The sequence below is a fragment of the Corapipo altera genome, unplaced genomic scaffold, assembly GCF_003945725.1.
Source record: "Corapipo altera isolate COAL_440 unplaced genomic scaffold, ASM394572v1 44, whole genome shotgun sequence".
NCBI lineage: Eukaryota > Metazoa > Chordata > Aves > Passeriformes > Pipridae > Corapipo > Corapipo altera.
This window is the reverse complement of record NW_020884880.1, coordinates 17,836,192-17,861,208: the sequence shown is the minus strand read 5'-3', so window position 1 is coordinate 17,861,208 and position 25,017 is coordinate 17,836,192. Positions and strand designations below refer to the sequence as shown.

The 25,017-nt window shown below is 39.6% G+C and overlaps 1 protein-coding gene across 4 annotated transcripts in view; it reads left to right on the top strand.

Moving 5' to 3' along the window:
* The first annotated feature begins 4,444 nt into the window (after positions 1-4,444).
* Positions 4,445-25,017, top strand: part of TOP2B (DNA topoisomerase II beta) — a 63,837-nt gene continuing 43,264 nt past the window's right edge. For all 4 annotated transcript variants that reach the window (XM_027638984.1, XM_027638981.1, XM_027638982.1 and 1 more), the window contains exons 1-3: positions 4,445-4,565; positions 22,335-22,508; positions 23,188-23,278. In XM_027638984.1, coding sequence (XP_027494785.1) covers positions 4,503-4,565; positions 22,335-22,508; positions 23,188-23,278 — 328 coding nt within the window. In that variant the 5' untranslated portion in view covers positions 4,445-4,502. The remainder of the gene's footprint in view (positions 4,566-22,334; positions 22,509-23,187; positions 23,279-25,017) is intronic.

The window sequence follows — 25,017 nt, the reverse complement described above, 5'->3', positions numbered from 1 at the left end:
ACCAGCCCCTGCCTTAGCAGCAACTCTGTTTATGCTGCTCAGAGAAAGTGTGTCACAGTTTAAGACTGAGCTGACAGTGAGGACACTAGATGGACTTGGATACTAGAGCACTTCTAGTCACAGTTAAATAAATATTTGATGTTAACAAGTGACACCACTTCCACATTCCGTGTGAGAGAGTGCAGTTCAGGGCAGAAGCCAGGCATGTAAGCGTGAAGGTCTCTAACACAACCTGCCTCTCCCGCAGCAGGAGATGGTGGGGTCCTGGGGACAGTCAGAGAGGTCAGTGCAGCGGTCCCAGCCATGCAAGGGCAGTCCAGGTGCAGGGCCCTGGAGTCCCTGCAGTTAACCCTGGGGCTTCTGCTGGACCTCTTCCCTAGCAACAACCTGTCAGCAGCAGGCTCACAACCTGCCCTGCTCCAAAGTCTTCCACACCTCTGGCAATAGAACAGCAGTTAACAGGTTAGTTATGGGGGAGTAATTGGAGAATAAGCAGGGTTTAACCCCTTCAATCCCTCTGCCAAATTGTCGCTGAGTGGCATGTTGTTCTTGGAGGACTAAGATGGAAGACCTGGTGTTTTCCAAGAGACTGGTTGTGGATCAGTCTGGCCCCAGGAAAAGCTACTGACAAACACGTCATGGATACATCAGGCATGTAAGTCCTGGCCAAGGTTCCGATGAGAATGTCAGGCAGCGCATTGACAGTTTGAATAGCCACAGAAAACCACTAGTGTGGGCTCTTGCTAATGCAACAAAGGTATTTGAAATACATTTGTGTAAATATGCATGACCCAGCTAAATTTATATTGTTAGATGATCCAGACATGGGTAGGTTTTTCTTAAATACCTTGGAATCATGGCCTGAAGCTCATTCACAAAGAAGGCGGTACAAGTATGTTGATCACTGTCGTGTTGTTCTACCACAATCCTACTCAATAATTTGATCTGTTATTTCACAATTATGTTAATGAATTATGATGATTTTTAAAAATGCAGTACAATATGGAAATTGCTATATTGCAAATGTAAATATTTGATATTAAAGTATGCAGTGCTTGTTTACACCTTATTACAACTACATACAATGTGGAATGTATAATGTAATGGGCATCAACTTAGTTCCATAAATATTTTAGAACAAAATTACACTTTTTCCTGTGTAGTTTGCAGAAAAATGAGAGCTGTGATTGGTCATTTAGGTAAGTGGTTGTATTTAGGTATGCTCTCAGAGTAGATAAATGTACACAGAAATACTTAAAGACCATACATACAGCTGTCTTACTGCTAAAAAGATTGAACACAAAGTAATGTTACAATAAATATTTTGCTTACTAGAACCAGTAGTGAAACTGGTTTAAGTAGATGATTGTTTTGAAAATATATAGGGTACTTCTATTTATATTATGGTCTCTAACTATGACGACAAGTAAATCTCCAATGAATTGAAATAGACTTTGTGTATATTATCTCAAGGAGACTATTAATTTAAAATATCACACCATAAGTGTAAAGTATTTGACATAAACTGGTAGTGCATGATAAGGCAGGTGGGTGGCATCCAGTAAAGAAATTCCACTCCTATCAAAATATTATGGTGCTTAAATTTGATTCATGCTCAAATTTGATTCTGTGTTTGTTTTAGCAGGGATCACTTAAAATGTGATGAGGAGTCTTGTTTCACTGCTCTACCTTTGCAATCCATGGAGACAGCTGCTTGTAGTCTCATGAGAACTTTGTCCCGCAGTTCTACATGGCTAGGAATGCACCCACTCAGCCTACACATGTAAGTATTAGGATAAAAACAACATCAACAATAAGCCAGTAACATGCCATGCAGCTAGCATAGTATATGATGAGAATTAAACAGAGACCAACTTGAATGAAGTAATTTCAAAGACTAAAGAAAATGCTTGGAGGAACATCAATATTTCTCCTATATTTGCTCCAGCATGACACATAGACTGAACATGTCTGACCATGCACATTCAAAGATCAGTAACTGCCAAGAAGAAACTCCCTCCCTCTGTCTTTCTCTAATATATATGTAATTGGCTATCTTCAAACTAGATCGCTATCTGCTACTTGGCTAAGGATAGAGGGTTGCAAAAGGCACACTTCCCACACTAAGAACAGCCTATTTACTAAACAGCTGGAGCTAATGAGACCAGAGTACACTAATGTTTGTGACTTGCTCTGTTTCTGCTGAATGCAGTAGTGGTTCTCTGCCAATGCAGAAAGCTTTGAACAGATGCACTCATTCTGTTTTCCCTGGTCCTCACAATATTCATTGCAGCAGTCCTGGTTTGCTGTACATGATTCATTTTGATGGGTCCTACATATAAATTCGAGAGTTTGAAAAAAACCACACACCACTGTTCTAATCAGCAAGCCCCAAATTCTGAAGCATTAGGCAGAGCCCTGCAACTGTTACCTTCTTCTAGATCTTCGAGAAACACTGTTTCTTATCTTGCTCAAAGTAGAAGAAAACACAGCTCAGAGGTACAAGCAGCCGCAATAAAACTGGGCTGGAACAGATAACTTACTGTCCCTTCTAGGCAAATGCCATTATTTTCCATAATCCCTGTGCAGCACTCATGTATTAGTTTAATAAGTTCCTTGGAAACTGGCAGGGTAAAATTATGTTAAATAAGCAATATTTACAAGAAATTCTTCTGATCCTTCCCTTGAGGCATAATTGAACATTACAACTGGCTCCTCAAAAGCAGCTGCTCCATTTCCAATCCCTTTACTTCTAAGGAAAAGCATTTTGCAAAAGGAAAAATCTTTAAATTATTGCTCTTCCTTTGAAATTATTCTCTTTGGATATCAATTTGTCTGCTATCTCAGATGCAGTGCTCCTACTAATCCCTCCTTTTGAGACTTTACATTTGGAATTATTCATGGAGTGGAACAGGCTGGACTAGGTAGGTCCTTTGCATTTCACACAGCAGAATGAAAATTGCTAATTGAGAAGCTACATGTGGTGAAACATTTTTCTATGTCAAAAGAAAAAGCTTGTCAAAAAAATCTATTATTATAATACTTATGGTCATATATATATTTTACTTTTGGTGGAAAGTATCTAAAGCAGTACATATTTTTCATGCTGATACCTAAAATGACATGAAATTTGGGCTTCGTACACATGCCATTTAGGCCTAGGTAGTAGATGCTAAGTTACAACACAGGTTTGTTTTTTTTTCCAAAACTGCAAATATTTTAGAATAGGGTTGTGAACTGTGTACAGAACAGGGTGTTGTGTTCTGTGACCCTATAAAAGGACTTCACAGGGTGATGCTTAAGTGCAGGATAAAGTTCTGTGAGCTTTCTGAGTTAAAGAACTCCCCGGGCCGATCCCTACGGCCCAGAAGAGGGCAGTGGTTTGTAAACGCTCTCCTGCCTGGAGCATCGGGACTTCCATCCTGCTGGAACCGCCGTAGGGCGCACTGGTGGCAGGGATCAGTTAAGGGGCTGGCGGAAAGGGGGCAGTTGACCACCGTCCCCCCAAACGCCTGTCCCACCTACGGCATCGCCTCTTCTCCGCTCGCGCATCGCAGCATCATCCACCTGACAGACCAGGACAACGGGATAGCTGTGCCCTGCCAATTCCAAAACCAGTCTCCCTGCGGGGGCACGGGGAAGTGAAGCCTCCCTCTCCTCGCGGTCGCAGAGGGGGAAGGTGGGCTCAGGGAACCCGCGCCTGACCCGCCAGGTGCCCGCTCCTTTCTCCCGCTCCGGCGGCCCCGCCCCCTTCGCCCCGCCCCTCTCCCGCGCGGCAGCGCCCCCGTGCGGGCGGCTCCCGCCTTGTTGCCACCCGCAGTGACGTCACACGCGCCCTCTCCTTTCGGCTGCTCCGATTGGCCGGCGCCCGCGCAGCCTTCCCGCCTCCAGCGCGCGATTGGCGGGCCGGCCCGTGACTGGCGGGCCCGCGGCGCTGGGGGAGCGGAGGCCCTGCCGGCTGCGAGCGGGGAAGCGGCCGCAGCGCGGGCGGGCGGGCGGGGGCTGCGCGGTTATTTATTGTCTGGGCGCGGGGGCCCGGCCGCGGAGGCGGGGGAGCGTCACCGGCACCGGGACGCGGGGCGGAAAGAGGAGGGGAAGAAGGAGGGGGCCGGGCCAGCTCCGGGTGTGCGTGTGTGAGGGGAGCGCGGCTCTGGGCGGGGCTGTGGGGGCGGCGGGGGGGGACGGCCCGGGGGTGAGGAGGAGGAGGAGGAGGAGGGAGGCAGCAGCGCTACGGCGGCGATAGCGGCGGCTGTTGTTGCCGCCGCCGCCGTGAGGCGAAGGGACCGGCCCGTCCCTTTAAACTGAGGAGAGCCGCAGGCCCGGCCGGGCCCGCCCGCCCTCTCGCTGCCTCCCCGCCCGGCGGAAGGGGCTCTTTGTGCGGGCCCTCGGCCGCCCTTCCTCGGAGCCGCTGAGGGCGGGAGCGGCCCCAGCGCGGTGTCGGTGCCGGCCCTCCCGGCCGCCTCCGAGCGCCCTCGCCTCGGCTGAGGAGAGACGGGCAGAAAATGGCAAAGTCTGGAGGAGGAGGAGGAGGCGGCGGTGGCGGCAGCGGGGGACTGACTTGGGTGGTAAGTTGTGGGGCTGCATTCTGTCGTTCGTGGGTTTTGCTGCCTGCGTTTTATTATTATTATTTCTTTTTGCGTCCCTTGCGTATGTGGAAAGAGCGCGGGTTGGCTTTGAAAGGAGGGAAGAAGCTGAGGGCTGTCGTAGAAAGGGAAGCGCTGCAGAGCTGCTCGGTAGAGGGGTCCGGGGTAGGAGGAGAGAGCCTGGGCTTGGAATCGGTGTTACAGGAGGCGCTTGCAGCCCTGAGGGCGTCCTCGGGGTGGTCGGGCCGTAGGGAGAAGGTCGATCTGTGAGCAAGGAGGTGGAAAGGAGCCTCCTGCCTTAGGGGCAGCGGGTGGGTCAGCAGGACTGTCTTGAGGTCGCTGTCCTCCAGAGCGAGATGTGGGCTGTCTGTCGTCCCGCCAAAGTCTCACTTACTGCCTCTTGTTCCTAGAGCAAAGCCTTTGCGGGCTACCAGAGGGGCATTGTTTTGATCCCATCTTCTTTTCCAGCTGTCTGAAAGGACAATATCTGAAGTTCCCAAGTTTCAGAGACACTTAGGGAGCAGGAGCTGTGAGCTTGTTACTGTGTCTTGGAATTGAACTTTATCATCTTCCAGAAGTTGTAGTAGACCCGAGAAGGGGGTGTTTTATTGCTTTTAATGAATCGATCTGAAGTAGTTAGTTTAGAGAGGGTGCTGGTGATAACTGACTCTAGAACAGTTGAATCATTTTGAGCCGCCCTAAAGTCCTTTGAGAGCACAAGCCCTGGCTCACACTGCAGAGAAGTGCTCCCCTCGTCTACAGTGGATGCTCTCAGGTTTTCGTGAGACCTGAGAGAAAGGAGGAGCAAAGGTGACCTGAAGGGGTCTGGTTCAGCCAATCAGTAACTTACCTGCCTTTCTCTTGCTCAGCTTTGAGGATAAATTCTTCAGTGGTTAAGAAGAAGACAACGAATCTTGATTGATAGATGGTGAGATAGCTGCATCTTTAATCAGATACGTGTCCTTTACAGAGGTAGCAACTTTTAAGAAGTCATGTTAAAGAAGAGTAACAGCAAACTTGTTCTCGTGTTTCTCTACATCTTGGAGGTGTTGGAAAAGCATGTAACAGCATTATTGAGGTGAACAAATCCTGTGTATTCTGATGGTGGACTCTTTCCGTGGCTCTAATTACTGCATTTTATGTTGGTAATTCTCTTTTTCAATTTAAGAAAGGTATGGAAGGGTATATAAAAATTATGAGCAAGTTTCTGGGTGTGCCACTTGAAATTAGACAGTTTAGATGTGGGAACAGCCCTAAGTAGAGAAGCTAGAATGATTCTCCTTTCCTTCCTGCAATACTCTGTGATCTTTATCTACTGTGGTCTTTGGGTAGCTCTTCAGAATTAAGGTTTTTACCATCTAGGTTGGACCAAGTAATTGAAAGTTTTACAGCTCATATAGAAAACTGCAGAATGAAGTGTGAAAATTACTGAGTAGGCATTTTTAATGAAACATGTTCTTAAATGAAATGGGGTTGAAATTATGGTGAGTCAACAGTTTCCTACAACTGGAAGTAATCAAACTTTTCTTTCTCTAAAAACAGTAAAAGTTTGTGTTTTTGTCAACTCAGAGTAGTTGTAGGGAAATAATCAGATTTTAGTTAAAACTGTGTTCATTTATTTTTTTCAGAAAATAGTAGGAGGTTGTTTCTTTCTCTCTCACACATGCATTTTAAATGGTGAAGGTAGGACTTTTGAGCCAGCTCCAAAAACCAGACCTGTTCCATGTCAGCTGCAGAATACTAGCATACAAAAGAACAATATTGTTGTAGTACTGAAATGGATGGGGGCTGTGACCAGTGTGCCAGGCCAAAAAAAAAAAAAAAACAACAAAAAACAAACCAAAACAGTGAGGTGGTGGCTCATGTGTAGATGATCATATGCTGTCCTTGAGGGAGAGAGGTGCAGAGGTAGGGACAGAATAGTTTCAGCTGTCTGGTTTTAATCTGCTTGCCATATATCTGCTGGATGTGCAACCCCTTGCTGTTTGATTGTAAGTTGTTTTGCAACTGCCTTGGTTTCTTTAGACTTCTTATGAATATGTTGAAACCACTAGGGTGCTTCACTGTCTGAGTAATGTATTTTGCATTGTTAGTGGTTTCTTAATAAGACCACGAGTTAAACAATGGAAGGATAACAGAAGTAAGTCTGGCTCTGAAGATGAGGAAATAGTTAAAACTTGGTGGGATGTTAATTTATGTTTCAAACTAGCAAATCCTGTGTACGTAAGCTGGTGCTCATATTTCAGTAAAGAGCTGTATGTGTAAGTTTAGCTGTAGACTCAAACAGCACACTTGTTCATGCATCAAATAGTTAGGAAACAATTACATGCATTTGTGAAAAAGGAAAGGTACTTTCTGTGGCAGAGAATTTACCTTAGAGTGAATTTCATAACGAGACATCATAGAAGTGTCAGGTGATACCTGCTTTTACTGTTGGAAGCAAGAGGAATTAAATGTTTATGGGAACAAACACCAAGTTGTCTGTATTTTCAGCTAAATGCAGCAGAACTTAAAGAAATGTAACAGGTTGCCTGGTAAAGAGGCACAATTACCAGTGAGGGTATGAGAGTATAACAATAGAAAGTGTTTACTGGGAAAATAATTTAGCATTATAGAACTGAAAATAAACCAAGATAACCTCTGATTTATAGAATGTAGTTGTTATTTTTTTAATAGCCTTTTTTTTTCTTGTTCTGGTTGATGGTTTTTTGGAATCAGCTTGCAGCTCTCCACTCTAATAGTTGGTAGAAGGTGGAGTTTTGACCAACAGAGTGATATAAATTACTTCCAGTGGATGATCTCCAAGCGTCACTCACAAAAGTGTCAAATTGTATTAAGAGTTAGTTACAAAAGCATGGTTTTGTAACTGGAAGAATTTTCATTTGTGAAATGTAGTGACATTTTCTAATGCTAGAAAAACTTACTTTGAACAAAAGAAATAATTCTTTAGCCTCTGTGTGTGCTTAGGGACTAGAGAAAATGAACTGTTGTCATGGTACAGTAATAGTTACTTACTAATTTTTTATAAATATGCCTTTTATGTTGAAGGTGAAGTAATTCCAAGTAACACTGTGAAGTGTGTTGATTGTGATACAATGATAAGAGTGTAAGAGTGTTTCAGACAGGCAACACTTCATGGCTTACTTCTGTCAATGTTTTCAAGACTTTCTCCTTGACCCTAATTGCTACACGAGCCTGATAAATGGAAGCTGAGACTCCTGAAGACTTTGAACACGACTTCCATTTTCCTGCCCTTTATGAAGGGATAGGTTTCAGGTCTAGGAAATGCTAGCTTAAAGTGAATCCTTACTGAGTGTCAATGTGACTTTTCTTTTTAAAGAATATAGTTAATGTCAGATCTGTGTGCTTCTCAGATGGAGCAGAATGGAAATAATGTACAATATTAGTAGATGGAAATTATATATTTAGTTTATACTGAATCATACTTGGTTTGAATAAATACTGTAATTGTATACTGGTAAGTGAAAAGATATAATAACCTTTCAAATCATTTAAATTCAGATATAACCACCTTAGTTTACTTTGACAATATTAAGTTAAAAGTTATTTTTATTTTTTTTAAAACATAGAGAATGTATGTAATCAGTAAAATAGTAGACTCAAAATTAAAGAAAAGATCCCTGCCCACATATGAAGTCCACCACAGTCCTTCTGTTAAAGGAAACTTGTCTTTTATTGTTTCATTTGAAATCAAATACTCTTAACTGTAGTAAAGGGATGGCTTTCAGTTTGACTTGGCTTTTAATAATTTGTTCTGAGAGGATTAAAACAAATATTCCTCTTGAATAATGTCTGATAACTCCTAGTGTATGCCATAATTCACTTGTTATGGCTTCTGCACTAGGTGTTTTCTAACTTTATGGGTAAGTTTTTTGCATCTGAAACCTGAACTGGATCTCTCCTGCCCCAAGGATCTGCCCACCATTGCTGTGTTCTGAGCTTCAGCCATTGCTCTGATTTGGGGGCAGGGGCTTTTGGACAGGAACAGCACAGGAGTTTCCCTCCTTCTGCCATTATATAGTGCTCAGAGGAAGAGTGTCAGGATATGACAGTGTGCCAAAGAGTTGCAGTGTGTTACTGCTCTACCACAGGTCTGGTTCTGTAAGCTATCAGGGTCTGAAGTACCAATATGATGTAATATGACCAAATCCTAATCAAATCTTCCCTTTTTAGAAATAAACATACTCTCCTAGAGGTAAATGAAGTGCAAATAGTTATTATTTTTATTACTGTTTATTACCAGTTTATTAATTTCAGAGCAAGAGTAGGTGGTTGAAGTTCCTGCCCCCGAGTCCTCTAGACCTCTTTAGTTGCCTCTCCAGACCCACGTTAAAGCTCAGAATTAACTTTCTTTATCTGTATCAGACCTTCTGTTTCTCCGCTGGCTGAAGCTGGGCCTAGGGCACAGTTGTCACATATGTAACAGTTGTTATATATATACTGTTAGTTACTCTCTTATCTTCCCTCTGCTACACTGTGGTATCTGCAGAGGGCGGGGGGGAAAAAACTCTTGTGGTGTTGCCAAGTCTTGCTTCAGTGCTCTACTCTTGCTTTTTGTATCTGTCTTTTGCTATTATGTTGACCAGAGAACTGCCAGGTTTATTTGTCCTGTTGTGTGTCCTTCCCCCTTCCTCCTCCCCCTCTTTTTTTTTTTTTGCTGTTATATGAAGGAAGGACAGTCAGACCTGAAATGGTTGCCCCAATGTATTAATATTTACTTTTATTAAACATAATGTGTTCTGTAGGCTTTGAGCTAGGTAGTTATATCAGCAGCTGAGGGGAAGCAGTGTTCCCTCTTGCCCTTGTTGAATTTCTGATTCTGATGCCCTTAAGAAAGCAGTGTTGCAAAGAGATGTCAGGACTCTCCTGAGTATCCTAGCACTAGGATCCTATCCTAGAGGGAAACGTTTGTAGCTCGGTTAGGTGAGTCAGACCCAATAGTTCTGAAGAGGAATTCCTCAGATGTTATGATTTGCCTGCGAAGAAAATGCGGTTGCCTCTTATCCTCTATCTTCCACACACCATTCAGTTATTTCTTTTATTGCCCAGTCTTCTCTGTGTTGGAGTGCTGAATAATGCAGGATCAAAGGAGTGATGGAGGTGATATCAGGTAGAGGCTTGGTGCTGGAACAGGATCGGGGCCAGTCTCCCGGCTCAGTCGTGTGCATCTTCACCCTCTGCATTCTGAGTTGGGAGCAAACCTTGCTCTGGTGTGGGTGAAAGGATGATGAATGCACAGAAGCGGGGAACTAAATTGTAATCAAGTCTGGGAAGGAATGTGTGTCTTAGGAATTGGGGAGGAATTGATTTTTAAAAGTATGTGGGGATTATTTTAGGTGTTTGATGGAGAAGGTGCACATTCGAGCACGTGTCCTCTGTTAATGTTCTACCTGTCTGGATCTGTGTGTGTACATTTAGTTTCTAAGATGCCCATGCTGTATTAAAGAGTAAGTAAGGAATTACTTTATTTTGACAGATAAAGTAACCTTTCCAAATAAAAGAGCATATAAGTAGTCTAAGATGGACAGTTTGGGGTTGAAAAAATTACCATTTAAATTTAGTATTTAATTTTCATAGACTTTATTTTTCCAGAAGTAGATTTTTACCTTGCATCTGAACTGTCTTGTGTGTCTATGTGCAAATGCAGTCTTCAAATGCGTGTCTGTGTTTCAATAAATGACAAGCAGCACATGTAATTCCTAGCTGATGGATGTGAGTGATTCCATCCCTGGGAGTGAGTTTTATGTATATTATAGATTATACAGAGAGAATTTAGGAATGAAAACCATTGCAGAAAACTTAATTTTTCTCATTTAAAGTAGTAAATTTTTTTGCAAGTCACTCACAGTGAAAATATTATTTTGCACTAGATAGGTGTTTTGAAAGTATTCAAAAGCAGATTGAGCAAAAAATATGTAGTTCTGCATGTGTATAACTGCTTTTGAAAATTGAATGCTTGGAGACCTAGTAGTGTACTCTCAAGTACTTCTGTTGGAACCCAGGTATTTCTGAACAATGTATTTTAATGCTAACCTTCCAGATTTAAAGTGAACACTAAACCAAGGCATGTAAAATGTTATTACATAACTTTGAAAATAAAGACTAAAATTTGAAGTATATTGTAAGTTCCAGCAACCAAAAGAGGTGTAAAGATCAAATCATACAAAATATTTGTTAATTTATATTCAAAAAATATTTCCTTGCCATTTTCTTCAGATGTTTCAGTAATGAGTACTTGAAAGTTTGATGTGAAAAGGAAACATTCCTCCCCTCCCTGGTTGGTGAGGATCAGATCTCCTAGTTTTAAAATTTCAGTGTGATTAAAAATGCTTTTACTCTTATGAACTAAATTCTTTTCAGTTGTGTTTGAAATGTGTGTTATTAACTATTTCTATGATATCAACTCATCTAGTTTCATTTAATAAAGCTATTTTAATATCCTGTCTGTCTTAATGCAATTCCAATTTACCTAGAAATGCAGTTTGCCACTGAAAGTAAAGTACTGCTTCTAATTTTTACATTATTAAAATGATAAATCTGTGTGTTTGTTACAGTCTCCACATCTAAGCAACTTCAGTGGTTTTTTTTTCAGCAGGTAAGAAAAAAAAAGGTGTTAGCAAAGTTAGTTAGTGCAAAGACTGCTTGAGTTAAAACATGTTTGAAAGCCTCAGACCTAAACATCAGGTCTATATTTTCTTTTGGGCGTAATTTAAAAAGTTACCTTAAAGAAGAAAGAAAAAAAAAATATATAGAAGAGGATTAAATTGCTTCATCTAGTATGTATTTTTTCCTGATTGGTGAAGTAGAATTGCAATTGAGATCTCAAGCTGTCCTCCTTTCATGGAAGCAGCATGTCTTGAAGAGGTACTGATTTCTTTTGCTCTTTTTTTAGTGTATGAGTGAGCCTGGTTAGGCTTGGGCTTCCTCTTCCTTCTTGAAGACGTTGAAAAGTTGCAAGAAGAGCGGGTGTATGAAAAACGGGATAAATATCTGCCCTAGTAAAGTGCCAAAAACACAGAATGTTCTGAGTTGGAAGGGACCCACACAAGGATCTTCAACTCTTCAGGGAACGGCCCCTGCAGGAACTGACCCCACAACCTTGGCATTCTTAGCACCAGACTCTTACCAACCGAGCCAATCTCAGTGTTAAAAGCACCTCCGTCACAGATTATTCTGAGTTGGAAGGGACCCACAATGATCATTGAACTCAATTTGTGAGTGGCCCATACAGGGGATTGAACCCATGACCTTGGCATTATTAGTGCCATGCTCTAACCAACTGAGCTAATCTCACACACCAGCTCTCTCAATCTGTGAGGGGGTCCTTGAGGAGAGAGCAAGGAACAATATTTTCTTGTCATGACAAAGTCACAGGACCTTTAAGGTAACATTTAGAAGTAATTTTCTTATAAATCAAAAGAAGCTGAGATAAAGTAGAGGAAAAAAAAAATTTAAAAGAGCACTGTTGCAACCAGGTAATTTGGTATGTAATATTTCCATAAGAGCAGTTAGGATTTTGGGGTCATCCCCTAAACAGAGCATCTTTACTTATGAGAAATAGGTAAGTGTGAGCTTCACTGGAGATTTTTCCAACTGTGTAAGCTTTGGCAGCTCTGGGTTATTTGGACTTTTTAGTGAAGATAGTGTAGTAGTGTATGAACACTTCAGCCTTGTGTTTATGCCCTTGGTAGTTGTGTACCATAATATAAAGATACAAGAATGACAAGGTATCTGGGGAAAAATAACGCAGTCTTAGTCCTGCTGATGTAGAGAGAGGTCTACTGCATGCAGTCATTCAGGCTGTTCCTCCAGGCATCAGCACAGAGCTTTATGGTGGCTGAGGTGCTGAGTTGTGTCTTATACTGTTTAGTGACCCTAACTTAGTATTTTCCACCACTGTTATGTTACAGTATTGTCATGAAAACGTTTAGGTATTGTGTCACAATCTTGGAGTAAAATGGAGGCAAGTTGCTTGGAGGAGAGCAGTTACAAGAAGTGAGGCAGCTGTTCTATTTTGTTATTAAGTAGCCTCAGGAGAGCTGTGTTTTTTTTTTGTTTGTTTTTTGTTTTTTTTTTTAAATCATACATAAGACACTGTAAAAGCATGTGAGAAATTGGCTGAGGGGGAAGTTCCTTATTGGTCTGCTGGTGGAAAGGAAGGGAGGTAGTCCAGATGCTTGAGAAAACAATCCTGAAGTAGTATCATATTAACCTGTCCTTCCTGATAATAGTTAAATCTTTCAGAATACTTTCAGAATATGCCATGTAGACTTTCTTCTTTGCCAGTTGAGTGATAAACATACATGTCAGGTAACAGAGAGATGATGAAAAATGCAGAACAATTGTAAAAATCATTTTAAAAATATTTGAAGTTATTTTATGCATCTTTTTATATGGTATCTTTTATGGAGAGGTGGATTCTTCTGCCTGCCAAGGCACAGTTCTTAAATTGCAAATTAAAGGGTAGAGTTTTGATGATCTCCAAGATTGTCAGCACTTTTAGTGAACAATCCTGAAAGGCTTTTCCTAATTACTTCTGTAGGAATGTTATTGTGGGAGGATGAGTGGCTGAGGAAGGGGGTGGGGGGGAAGTTTTGGAACAGTATTTAGGCTTTATTGACTCATTGGTGCCTCTGTTTTCCTCCTTCTGCATTGCCGTAAATGTCTGGAACACCAACCCTCTGTTCCTTTCTCATGGAGTTTACTACAGGATTGAGACTAGAATATGCAATATATTTATGAGACTTGTAAAACGTTTCAAGATTTGTAAAGTCTCTAGAGGAGCAGTAGCTGTTGTATAGATGGAGCTGAGCAATTAAACTCCAGCTACTTTTTCTAGTTTTTTAAAGGGCACTGGATTCATATTTATTTTAATATGGTAGAAAAGAATAGATTTTTGAAAATAGAGATTACTGGAAAATATGGCTGTGTTACCATGGATGCTTCTAATAATAAAAAAGCAGATTTTATTGTTGAGCAAACCGTTGTATGAATGTTTAAAGTTTGTTTGATGTTTGGGACAGGAACAAAAACAAAACCAAACCCCAACAAACAAACAAAAAACCCCACAAACAAGGAACAACAAAGAAAGCAAGCGTATTTTCATTTACATGGTGCCTTGTGTTAAGTAAGTATGTTGCTATTGCTTTTCTGTTGGAGATTCTAGGGAGCAGACTTGTAATGGTTACTACTGATCATACAGTGTTCATTTTTAGGGCACCCTGTATATTAGAAGTATGAAAAGCTCAAGGATCACAGTCGAGGTGTTTTAGTATTTCAGTGCAAGGTCGACAGGGAAATAACATAAAGGTACATCAGTCCTAATATACTGATGGCTGTTACATTCGTGAGAGTTCAAGAGTTTGCTTCTCTTGTATAATGGAAAATTGCTTCCCATTGCATTTGGGCAAGTAACCTCTAGGTGATATTTGTGCTCTCCTCTATTACTAATGCAATGTGACTAGTAGTCCTCAAGCTGACTAGAAAAGTCTGGCTTTGGGGTGCTAGGAATGAAATCTTTATGTGTGGGTTCAGTCACTGCCGCTGATGTGTTGCAGCTTGACGTGTGTTACTGTGCCAGTCAACATGAGCTGAAAAGCCACCCTGCTGGATTTGTTCTCTCTCTGTGTTCTCTTGCAGCATGAATGTCTTAGTCATGAATGTTGTCTTATCCATGCCTGAAGTTTTTTCCTACAGTTATTCTCTAAAGTTTGTTTGCTAATCTGAAGATAGGTCAGCAGAGTAAAAATACCTCGGTACAAATTCTCATTTACCTAAAAAGAATCTATCAGGTTGTGTCAAGTAATCATTGCAACGGGGAAACGTGAATGTGCTGGGAGTCTGGAATACTTTCACAGCACCCAAACTGGTGATGCAGTAAAGCATTAAAAAAGGTCAAGAATGTGGGAAACACTGGGTTATAAAGAGGTGCTGCCAGATACTGATAACCTGAAGTTCAGATGTCAGTACCTCTAACTTTTTGATTTCTTGGCTAGCGGAGAGTTTGTGTATGAGTTGGCTGATGGAACAGTGCACCAAACAGATTTGGTCATTCAGTGATCCAAAGGCTTCATTCAGTGGTTCTAAGGACCACTGTTCTAAGAATCTGTAAGAAAACTGTCATATGTTACCTTAAAGTTTAACATTAATAAATTCCTTTTCTGTGGGTGTATTTTTTTTCCCTTGCTTGTCTCTGATTTTTAGCTGGAAAAAAAAAGAGATTCTTAAAAGATTAATTTGTTACCTAAGTATTCATAGATGTAATTTTTGGTACTGTGTAAACAGTATCAAAATTTAATATTGGAATAGAACTTTTCGGTAGACAGACAGCTAAAAAATTTCAGACCCTTAAAAAATTTAGCAGTAAAATTCGGTTAATTTGTCATCATGTGAGGGCAGATGTTAGACACTTCCTTTTAAAGAACATAGTGTGTGCTAAGATGAGGATCTGAATGTGCCACTGATTGCATGCAGACCTGTACCAAATAAAGCAGAGCTGTTGCTGTACTAATTTCATATAGGTGTGAATTCATATTTAAAACAATATACATAATTTTCTGGTCAGAAGCAATTACAGTGAGCTTACATGTTTGTACAAAAGTGGTATTCCTCAAAGACTGGTGGAGAAAGCAAATCCCTACATTTTTAAAATTTAGTGTGCTGTAATACTGTGTATTAATAATCCTAAATTATGAATGATGCTGCATTTATTTTGTGTACTTATTTATGAGGAAGATGAAGCTATTTAATTCCAAGAGCATCATTTCATGGTGCAGCTAAGCAGCCTGAATGATATCTGTTGAAAAGTGTAGTGGGTTTTTTTAACCATATCCTCCTAGCTGTGTTTCTGCTCTTTTCCTTGCACCACTAGTTGTCTGATTCTCTAGCAAGCTTGTTCACAAAAATAATCCAGTGGACAACTGATTGCTTGGCGTTGATGAAAAATGGAGGGAAAGCTGTGTTTCCTCCCTGAACTGGCTTGTTGGGAGGTGGATTTGATTCCACTATAAGGAGAGGAGAAGCAGGGGAAGAGGGAAGAAAGAAGAAAGAAGGAACTTTTCCCTTTTGGCCACAATTAACTGTTGTGTTTTTCTACAATGGGGAATTCTGACCATTCAGAAGCCATTCCACAACTGAATCATCATCACAAAAATGTATATAATGTGATATTTTCAGAGTCAAGAGCTAAGTGTCAGAATCAGGAGATTAAAAAAGACCCCAAAACATGAGGAATTTAAAACAAACAAACATGTTAGTGTTAGTCTCACTGGAGTGAGACTAGTTCTGGATGAATGTACCAGAAGCTGGTTTCCATGATCAGCTTTGGGAAAGATGTGATAGAGAGATTTAGTTCATGCCACTAATGGTGTGCAACAGTCTATGGAAATTTGCTGTGGTAAGAGGGAACTGTTACTTGTGTGTGTTTTCGTGTTGGCAGGAGAGACCAAGCATTTGTTAAACACAGCAGGAGAGTGGTTTATTTTGAAACTCCCTCCAGTTTTGTTTTCATGGTGGGAGGTATTCTCATCCAGAGTTTTCTTTGGGGAAAATTGCAAAATGTTTAGGTAAAAATTTATTAGTTGTCTATTTTTCTAAGGCAAGAAGAGGCCATTGTGATCCAATTTATAACACCACACTGCAGTCAAGTGCATGTTATCTATAGAATTACCCAGTAATTACTATATTGCACCTATACACTTCTTATTTTAGCATATCTTCCTCAGAAGAGGTAGTTTCGTTTTGAACTGTAATCACTGGATTTCATTGCTTAATAACCTCCCAAGGTTCTACAGCTTAATTAGACTCAGAATTTACTGTCTTGTCCCACTAAATGTGCTTATCTTACACTTTATTTAAGGAAATGTAGGACACATGGCAAGTGCTTTTTTAAATTTTTGTCCCAGGGCTGCGTTTGCCTCTTCAGGAGTATGTATCAGGAATATTCATTATATGGAGTAGTTTTGATGTTAAGGCAGGAAAGACAAAGCCAAAGGGAAGGTATCTTCTTTTTCACAAGCATATTCTCTTCTAAGCTGATTTATGCTTGTCTACCTATCTAGAAAATGAGCCCTTTTTTGCCATTTAGTATGGGTAAGAAAAAATGGGCAGACTGAAGAAAAATTGTTTGTTGGTTTGGTTTGTTGGGGTTTTTTTGTTGTATGGAGTGTGGAGGAGAAGATGACAGTGACCAGTACAAAATCAAGTCTCTGTAAGTGGGGAGAGACATTAACATTTTTCAGGGTTTTCAACTTCTTGCGATGGTGTGGAATTCAGCCACTTAAATAAAAGTTAAGCTTAGAGTAATGAGTCAAACCAAAGATGTATAATCCAGTTATGGCAGGATTGAAACTGATGATGAAACCTGCCTTTTCGTTGTAGCTTTACGTTTTATTGTGTATTTAGATAGGAATAGCTTTTCTCTGGTGCTGCCAAACTCTCCAGGTCAAATGTGTGTTAAGATTTAGCTCTATTAAGTACAGCTGTTTTCAGCATAAATAACCAAACTCAGCATGGTGGCTCAACATGATTTAAAAATGCAAAGAAAGATGACATGACCCAGTTTTCATTAAAAAAAGGCAATAAAAATCTCTGACTTAATATGGATGTCACACATGCTGTGTTATATGTAGAAATGTCAATGGATGAGACAAGAGAAAAAAAAAAGGCAAAATGGGAAGAAAGAAGATGCCAAAATGAAATATGTGAGCTCACAGGTTGAAGATAGAGAGTAAAATTTTGTTGCCAAACTGTCATCTGTTAAAGGCTCTTTGGGTTCTGACTCTTGAGATCACCAAAGGGAAGAATGACTACAGCTTTCACACAGCATCAGATGAATGTATGGCAAACACAGCTGCAAAAGAGAAGCTCTGCAGTCATTGCAATCATACAGGAGAAAGCAGTTACCATGATAAAACACGGTTCTGAGAGCACAATAGTCCTGATGGAGCAACTCTTGTCAGCTGAGGATTGCTGTGTTTCCCCATACAGTTACCACTGTACTGTGTTTAAGAGCATCTGTGGGAAACTGGCACCATCTGAGGTCAGTATGAGGTATTAACTTCATGTCTCCTTAGAAGGATGCACAGTGCAATAGGTTTTAGCTTTCCAAACCACTTAAGGATGGTCATCTTGCTGACTTGCACATGTGAATGTTTGTCCTCAGCCTGGAGGATTAGAAAGTCCATAAAATTTTGAAGAATCTGTAAAGTCTTGAATGTCACAAGAATGTTGAGAAAGTCATACACTGTGTTAAAAAAAAAAAAACACAAAAAACCCCTAAAAATTGGCAACATTAAAGTTGCAAAGCAGACCCTGAAAATTGGATAACCTGCAAACAAACAAGCAAAAAGCAGTCTTACTGTGAGGCAGAAGACTTAAGCCCTTTGTGACACTTGGTTAATTCTCTTTTGGGGGTTTTCTCATGAAACAACACCTGGTACTGTTTTGAAAAGTGTTATTGGAGCTTTAACAATATGAAGGACTTTCATACAGGACAGAATACAAAAGGCATTCTTGAGACAATTCCAAAAGATACAGAACAACATTATGGTTAAGCGCTTGCCCAGTTTAGAAAAAAAAAAAAAAAAATAAATTTAAAAGGGGGTGAGGGAGGATTTTCATGCTAAATTTACTTGTATTTTAAGTAGTAAAAACTCTAGATTTGAAAGCACTTTTAAATTTTGGTGGGTTTTTGTTTGTTTGGGTTTTTTTCCAAGTTATCAAGGAAAACATAGTAGGAAGACTGTGGAGGATGTTTGTGTCCATAGATCTATATCCAGGGTTTGCTGATGAAGGTTTTTCACTTTTTTGGAATAAGTTCTAAACATTGCTTGCACTGTAAAAATGCCCATTCAAGGTGGACACACAGGGATTCAGAACTGGTTTTCTGAGTACAGCACAGCTTGAAATGCTTGGTCTGGGAAACTGCAGTTCTGTGGACTTCTGATCCTTGCATGCTTGCATAACATTCATTTGTGTAGTTGAATACTTTCTGGCTTTTGATTTTATGCTTGTATTTCAATGGAGTGTTAAATAAATTCTGAATGTTTATAGCGTGAGTATTTTTTGCATACAGAATATATACTGTACTTGGAGTATTGTACAAATAAAATCTCTATTACAATCAAACTTTTAAGTAGGGCATGCTGGAAAAGTGCTTGTGTTATCTTAGTAAAAACTGTAGAATTAAAATTCTTTAAGACTAGTTTTTCCTTTTTTTTTTTTTTTTTTAATATTCATTGACCATGAAAATGTTGTGCTGATCCTTTGTGTATTTTTCTCCCCTCTTAAATCATACATTATCATGTTCCAATTAGTGTGTTATAAATGGTAATAGACGTAGCTGTCACAGGGAGTACAGTAACAAGATCTTTACTACTGCTGGGTTACAGCAATCTCCCTGTTCCCCAAGAGGTGACACTTCTACAGGACTAGATTTTTTTAGGCAGCAAAGTTTGTCTTGGTGGGACTTCTGTTGTCTATCAACATTATAAAAATTTGGAAACATCTCAAGAGAAGGCGGAGTTTTGATACTCTGTATTTATTACTGATAAACTGGGAAGTTTGAACTCCAAGTTGTCAGTAAGGCTTTCACTGGAAAACAGAAATGCATTTCCTAGTGTTGTATTAATGGCAATAACTTGTAGGAATCCCTTCCCAGTAATTCTATTCTGTACTAATTTTTTACAGTCTAGAGATACGCATTCAATCATAATAAAATTGACTTTTTATAATTTTCTGACTCTTACTCTGCTTGTCCCACAACACTTTTGCTGTTGGAGGTGGGAAAATTGTAGCCTAAATCTTTGAGGCTAAAATTTGAGTTCTTACTTTGAGTTAAAGTAAGAACTGAGCTGTGGTGTGTGGTTAGACCCTAGTCCTCAGTTGCTGTACCGGTGGAAGCATTTTGGAGAGCTGTTTCAGAACAATCCTGAGAATACAGTACTGATGTACATGACAGCTGAAGAACTGCTGTGGGATCACTGCCCATCATGTACGTCACCGATTGTAAAAACTCGAAGCCTAAGAACTGGGAGCAAATAAAACAGTTCAGTTTGAACAAGATTCTGGTGGTCTTTAAACCTGTAGTTCTTTTGTTTTCTATATGAATTACATCTCCTGTCTTCCGGTTTTTTCAATACTTACTTCATCTCAGAAGTATTATTTTATTCTCTTGCCATTTACTGGTCCCTTTAGAACAAGTGAGCATAGTAAAACTGTGCTAACTGAGCTGTGGAACCAGTAAGTGAGCTAAGGGTGACTCCTATGAGGTATGATGTCAAAAATTATCATAAGTAAAAAACATTTATATACACATACAGTTAAATTCATTGGAAGCCTGGACATCATTTAGAGAACTACTTCAGTTAAATTAAATTTATATTGCAACTATTGGCACTGCTTCTTCAGTAACAATTCTCATTCCTTCTCTTCCATGTATCAGTTTCATGTATCTGTTTGCAAACTCGTTTCCTTTCTGCCTGATTAGCTGATACATGGCTAATCTTTTTTGGATGGTGGTTACAGAGTTGTCATGGTTTAAGACCAAATAACAGTGGAGGCTAAATTAACCTGGATACCAAAGCCCTCTAATCACACGTGATTTTGCAACCTCCCTGTTTGGCAGGAGGCGTGATGGAATCCAGAAGAATAGTCATGAGAGTTTGTGTTGTGGTTCCAACTCTGCTGCATGTAATCCTGGTGCAGGATTGTGAGGTTCCCTGGATTCTTTCTCCCTCTTACTCTGGATGCTGTCAGATATAGGACTAGGCAGTAGAGAATTTAATTCTCATTTGGCATGTTCAAGTTTGCTCATGGCTGTTGTCATCGCTGCTGCACACAGCCTGCTTGTCTCTAAGGTTCTGGAAGTACGTGTTTCCTGGCATTTCCATAAATAAACTAGAAAAACATGATTTCTAAATGTTGAAGAAAAAGGTAATTTCCCCTGTTCTGAATAGAATTAAATGCTTTATTCCTGTGCCTGATGGGCTGGGCAGGGGGAGGTGTAGAGGCATCAAAGCTTGAATACTAGAAGCTGAAGACAAATTGGATTAATATGTGGATAATTGTATGCTATAGGTTGTTTTTTTGGCTTTTTGATTCTGCTGAAGTTGTTTATGTGAGTTCAGTGTCCTGTGCTCCTTTTTCCTGTGAGTTTATTTGGTTTCTTACCCTTTGCTTTCAGTGCTACCTGAGGCTGCAACAAAGGCTAGACTGAGAGAGAAGTGATGAAACTTTCTTTTGGCTGCAAAATTTGCGTGATGACTGCTTAATCAAGGGTTAGAGTTTAGCCTGTATTTACTTTATGTAGATATGTACTGGGAACAGTTAAATGAGAGGAAAAAGATTTATCTGAGAGGCAAGTGGGTTTTGTCCTCATTGTTTGTCTGTTGATGGTTTTTACTAGTCCTGTAACACCTGCTTCAAACTTGGTAAACCCCCTGTAAGAGAAGGAGACTATTTCAGGTACTGGGCAGCTGGGGACAGAATTTATTAGGTCTGCTAGCCAGGATGCTAAATTGTGTGAGTTCAAGTTATGTTTATTGGTATTTTTAAGATAATTCCAATTTACAGGTCATAGTGCATACTGTAAAGTGTCATACCTAGTCTCTTTGTTTATACGCCTTTACTGTCTCAGAATAGGGCTATTCTATATTTGGTTGTTCTCAGATATTTTAGCTTTTATGTGGTTTTCATTCAATGGCAAGGAGATATTTATCAGAAAAAAAATTGCTGAAAGTGCAGCAAATTCCTGTATCCTCCCCCTACCAAGGTGGATTACTTTACTGTAGCACTGCTTGTTCTTCGAGACATTTTTCATAAAATCCAAACATATCAGGCTTGAATTTTGTTTAAATTGCTATGTTAGCCTATGTGGTTCTCTTTTTTTGCAGTCTTTGGCAGAATGGTTTAGGTTGGAAGGGACCTTAAAGATCATCCAGTTCCAATCCCTGCTGCCGTGGGCAGGGATACCTTCCACTAGACCACGTTACTCAGAGCCCCATCCAACCTGGCCTTGAATAATTCCAGGGATGAGGCATCCACAACTTACCTGGGCAACCTGTTCAGTGCCTCACTACCCCTCACAGTCAAAGATTTCTTCCTAAAATCTAATCTAAACCTACTGTCTTTCACTGTGAAGCCATTCCCCCTTGTCATTTCCCTACATGCTCTTGTCTTGTAAATAGCCTCTCCCCTTTTATCATGAAGCGTTCCAAACTGGGATTGTACCAGGTTTAATCACTTCAATAGAGAATGGAAATTATAGCAATTGAGAAGCCATAGGAGAATCATTTCAGTATTTCTTAATTCCCACTGAATGAATTGTCCACACTATAATTGCAAAAGAGCAGTTTTGCTGTTATCATTCTGAACAGTAATCAATGGTTTGGATTCAAATGCTTAACTACAAAATGGGCATTATAAATACTCAGTCTGAGGAGATGGTTGTCTTTTGTAATATGCTGTTGTTTCCTTATTTTAGTTTACCATGCTTAGTAAATCAATTCAAACTAAAGTTTGAATATGTTACAATTTGTTAAGAATCTGTCATATAATCTGTTGCATTTTTTTCTCCGGAAGGATAGCTTGATCTTAATACATCTGAAAACTGAACATTTAAATTATGTGACAAACTTTGATTGTAATTTAAATCCCTGCCAGATTTTGTTTGTATCTTGAGAGTGACAGATTGAATGAATGAGGTTGATTGTTGGTTTGGGTTTTTTTTAGACGTTATTTGATAATCAGATGAATGCTTCAAAAAAAGAAGACTCAGAAAGTATTAATAAAAATGACACTTCTAAGAAGATGTCTGTTGAGAGAGTTTATCAGAAAAAGACACAGCTTGAGCACATCCTCCTCCGTCCAGATACCTACATCGGGTCAGTTGAACCCTTAACTCAGGTAAGTGTGTCTGAATTTAGAATCTAATAGTTTTTGCTGTTTTAATGAAGAAATTACTACTCTGGTTAATAAACAGGCATATCTGAATTATATTGAGTTCTGAATTATAATGTTAAAAACTGGTCACGTCTGTGCATGCAACGCGTAGGAAAGGGACGAGAGAAGACTTTCTAAAGTAGTGCTTAGTTCATCAAGAAAGACATGCTCAGAAAATCTTGAAGTCCAGTCGAAACATGAACACACATCTATGTGTGTAAACACACAGTTATGTGTGTATATGTCTGTGTCTGCAAACATGCCTCTGTGCACACACACCTATATGTGCATATTTGTGAGTAGCATTTGTTCCAGGTCCAGAAATGCTTTGGTCTGTTCGTTTAGGTAGAGAACAGAGAATTTAAGCCTCCTGCTGGCACTTTCTTCAGCTGTTTTGTGAAGTTGCAAATTGCTTTAAACCTCACTGTCTCCACTGCTGGGAGTTCCCCGCCAAGCAGAAAATAATGGATTTTCATTATGGAATTCTTTGTGGGTACAGTTGTAATTTTTGCTAAACTTCTGCTCCTGCTTTTGTCTTGTCTGACAGCACCGATCAGACTGTAAGAGTAGAGTTCCTTAAGGAAATAGAGAAACATAGACTGCTTTACCAAAAATATTTTTATTTTATTTTGTTTACATGTAGTTAATGTGGGTTTATGATGAAGATGTAGGAATGAATTGCAGAGAAGTTACCTTTGTTCCGGGCTTGTACAAGATCTTTGATGAAATTCTTGGTAAGTATTTTTAACAATAATATTGCTTTAGCATTAAGGAGTACACGCTTTTCCGAGTGCTCTCAAACTACATTGTTTATATCTAAGTTTAAATCACAGAATTGGAACCCCACTAAATTGTAGTACATTCTAGGACTACAGAACAATTTAAGCAGGGAAGACTTTTCAGTTGAACTTGTAAGAAAGTGTAAATATTTGTTACTGAATGTCCAAACTAGATAATTCTTTATGGCCAATATTGTTACAAGATTTTTGATCTGTGTAGTCTATGAGGGCTACGATCTTAAGTAACATTTGGAAGATTATTCCTCCTAAAAAATGCAACTTCTAAGTTGTCTGAGTGTTTACTTAAATCATCATTTCATGAATCATTACAATTTCCTCCTTCTGTACAGAATGATAGTGGTGGTGGTCTTTCATGGATCATTTCTAGACTTCAGGCAGTTTTGAAATTAATAAGTGTCATACTGCCATTACAAAACATGGTGACTGAGGCACAAACAAATGATTTTTAGAAAATTATGTCACAAGTCATTGAGTTACTATGACTTAGTAGTTTGTGATATTCTCTTGGGATGCATTGAAGACTAGCCAGCAGGAGAGATGTGCAACATCTGAATACTGTGCTGTCTGCTGAACTGATATTTTGGGCTAATTGACAGGGAATTTTTTTATGAAGTTTGTTGTAAGGATTGGCAGGATTACCTCATAAACTAAATTGTGGTCTACTGAGGTCAATGGAGGTTTTGTCATGACCTTCATTAGCTTCACAACTTTCACCTTTCTAAATCTATGCTTTACAGCATTGCTGTCTTTGAGGCAAAAAAGACTATATCTCTGCCAGGTGGAAAAGAATGCTTTTTTAATTTTTTTTTAACTGACTACTTAATTTGATAAATATGGGAAGGAAAATCTGTAATTACTTCTGTTCTGAGTGCTGCCTCATAGATGTAATTTCTAGGCTTCTCACGTTATATGGACCATATTGTCCCATTCAGAAGGAAGATCATTATCCTGTCGTTATTGTAGTACTGTAGGTTTATTGCTTCTTCATGTAGCACTGATAAGTGCTCCACAGAGTGTGGTGTGAGACCTAAGGGTCAGAGTAATAACATTATGAAAATGGGACATTGTAGTTATGCATGCTTTTGAATGAAACTGCACTTAATGATTTTAGCAAAAACCCCTTGAAATATCTGATCTTATATTGAGATCCTTGCCATCTATTAAGATATTGTACTTTGGTGTTTTGGGGTTTTTTCTTCATCTGTTTCATGGGTGATGAGACAAACACTGAAAATGACTGTAATGTACTTTCATGGTGAGTGGCCACAGTCACGTTTCTGCTTTCTGTAGTTCATATACGTGGGAGTGCAGTTTAATTAGATTCTGATCAAATGTTAATTTCCAGTTGTCCTTATTATGATCCTAAGCTGTGTAGACCATTAGTTATAAGTCTCACAGGCTCTTTAGAGATAACTTTTGCTGCAGTCAGAACACTCCTTAATGGATGTGGCTTCTTTGGTGTGTTTCAGTGGCAAAACAAAGTGTAAACTGCTCTGGTGCTGAATATAATTTTGAAGGGTTTTTCAGATACATGATATAATACGAAACCAAACAAGAACAGCAACAGAAGAATGAAATGCTCAGTGTGTTAAGAACAGTTAGGAGAACAGGTTCACAAAATACACTCCTATATTTAATTTCTGAGATAGTCTAGCTGCTTGAAATAGTCAGTA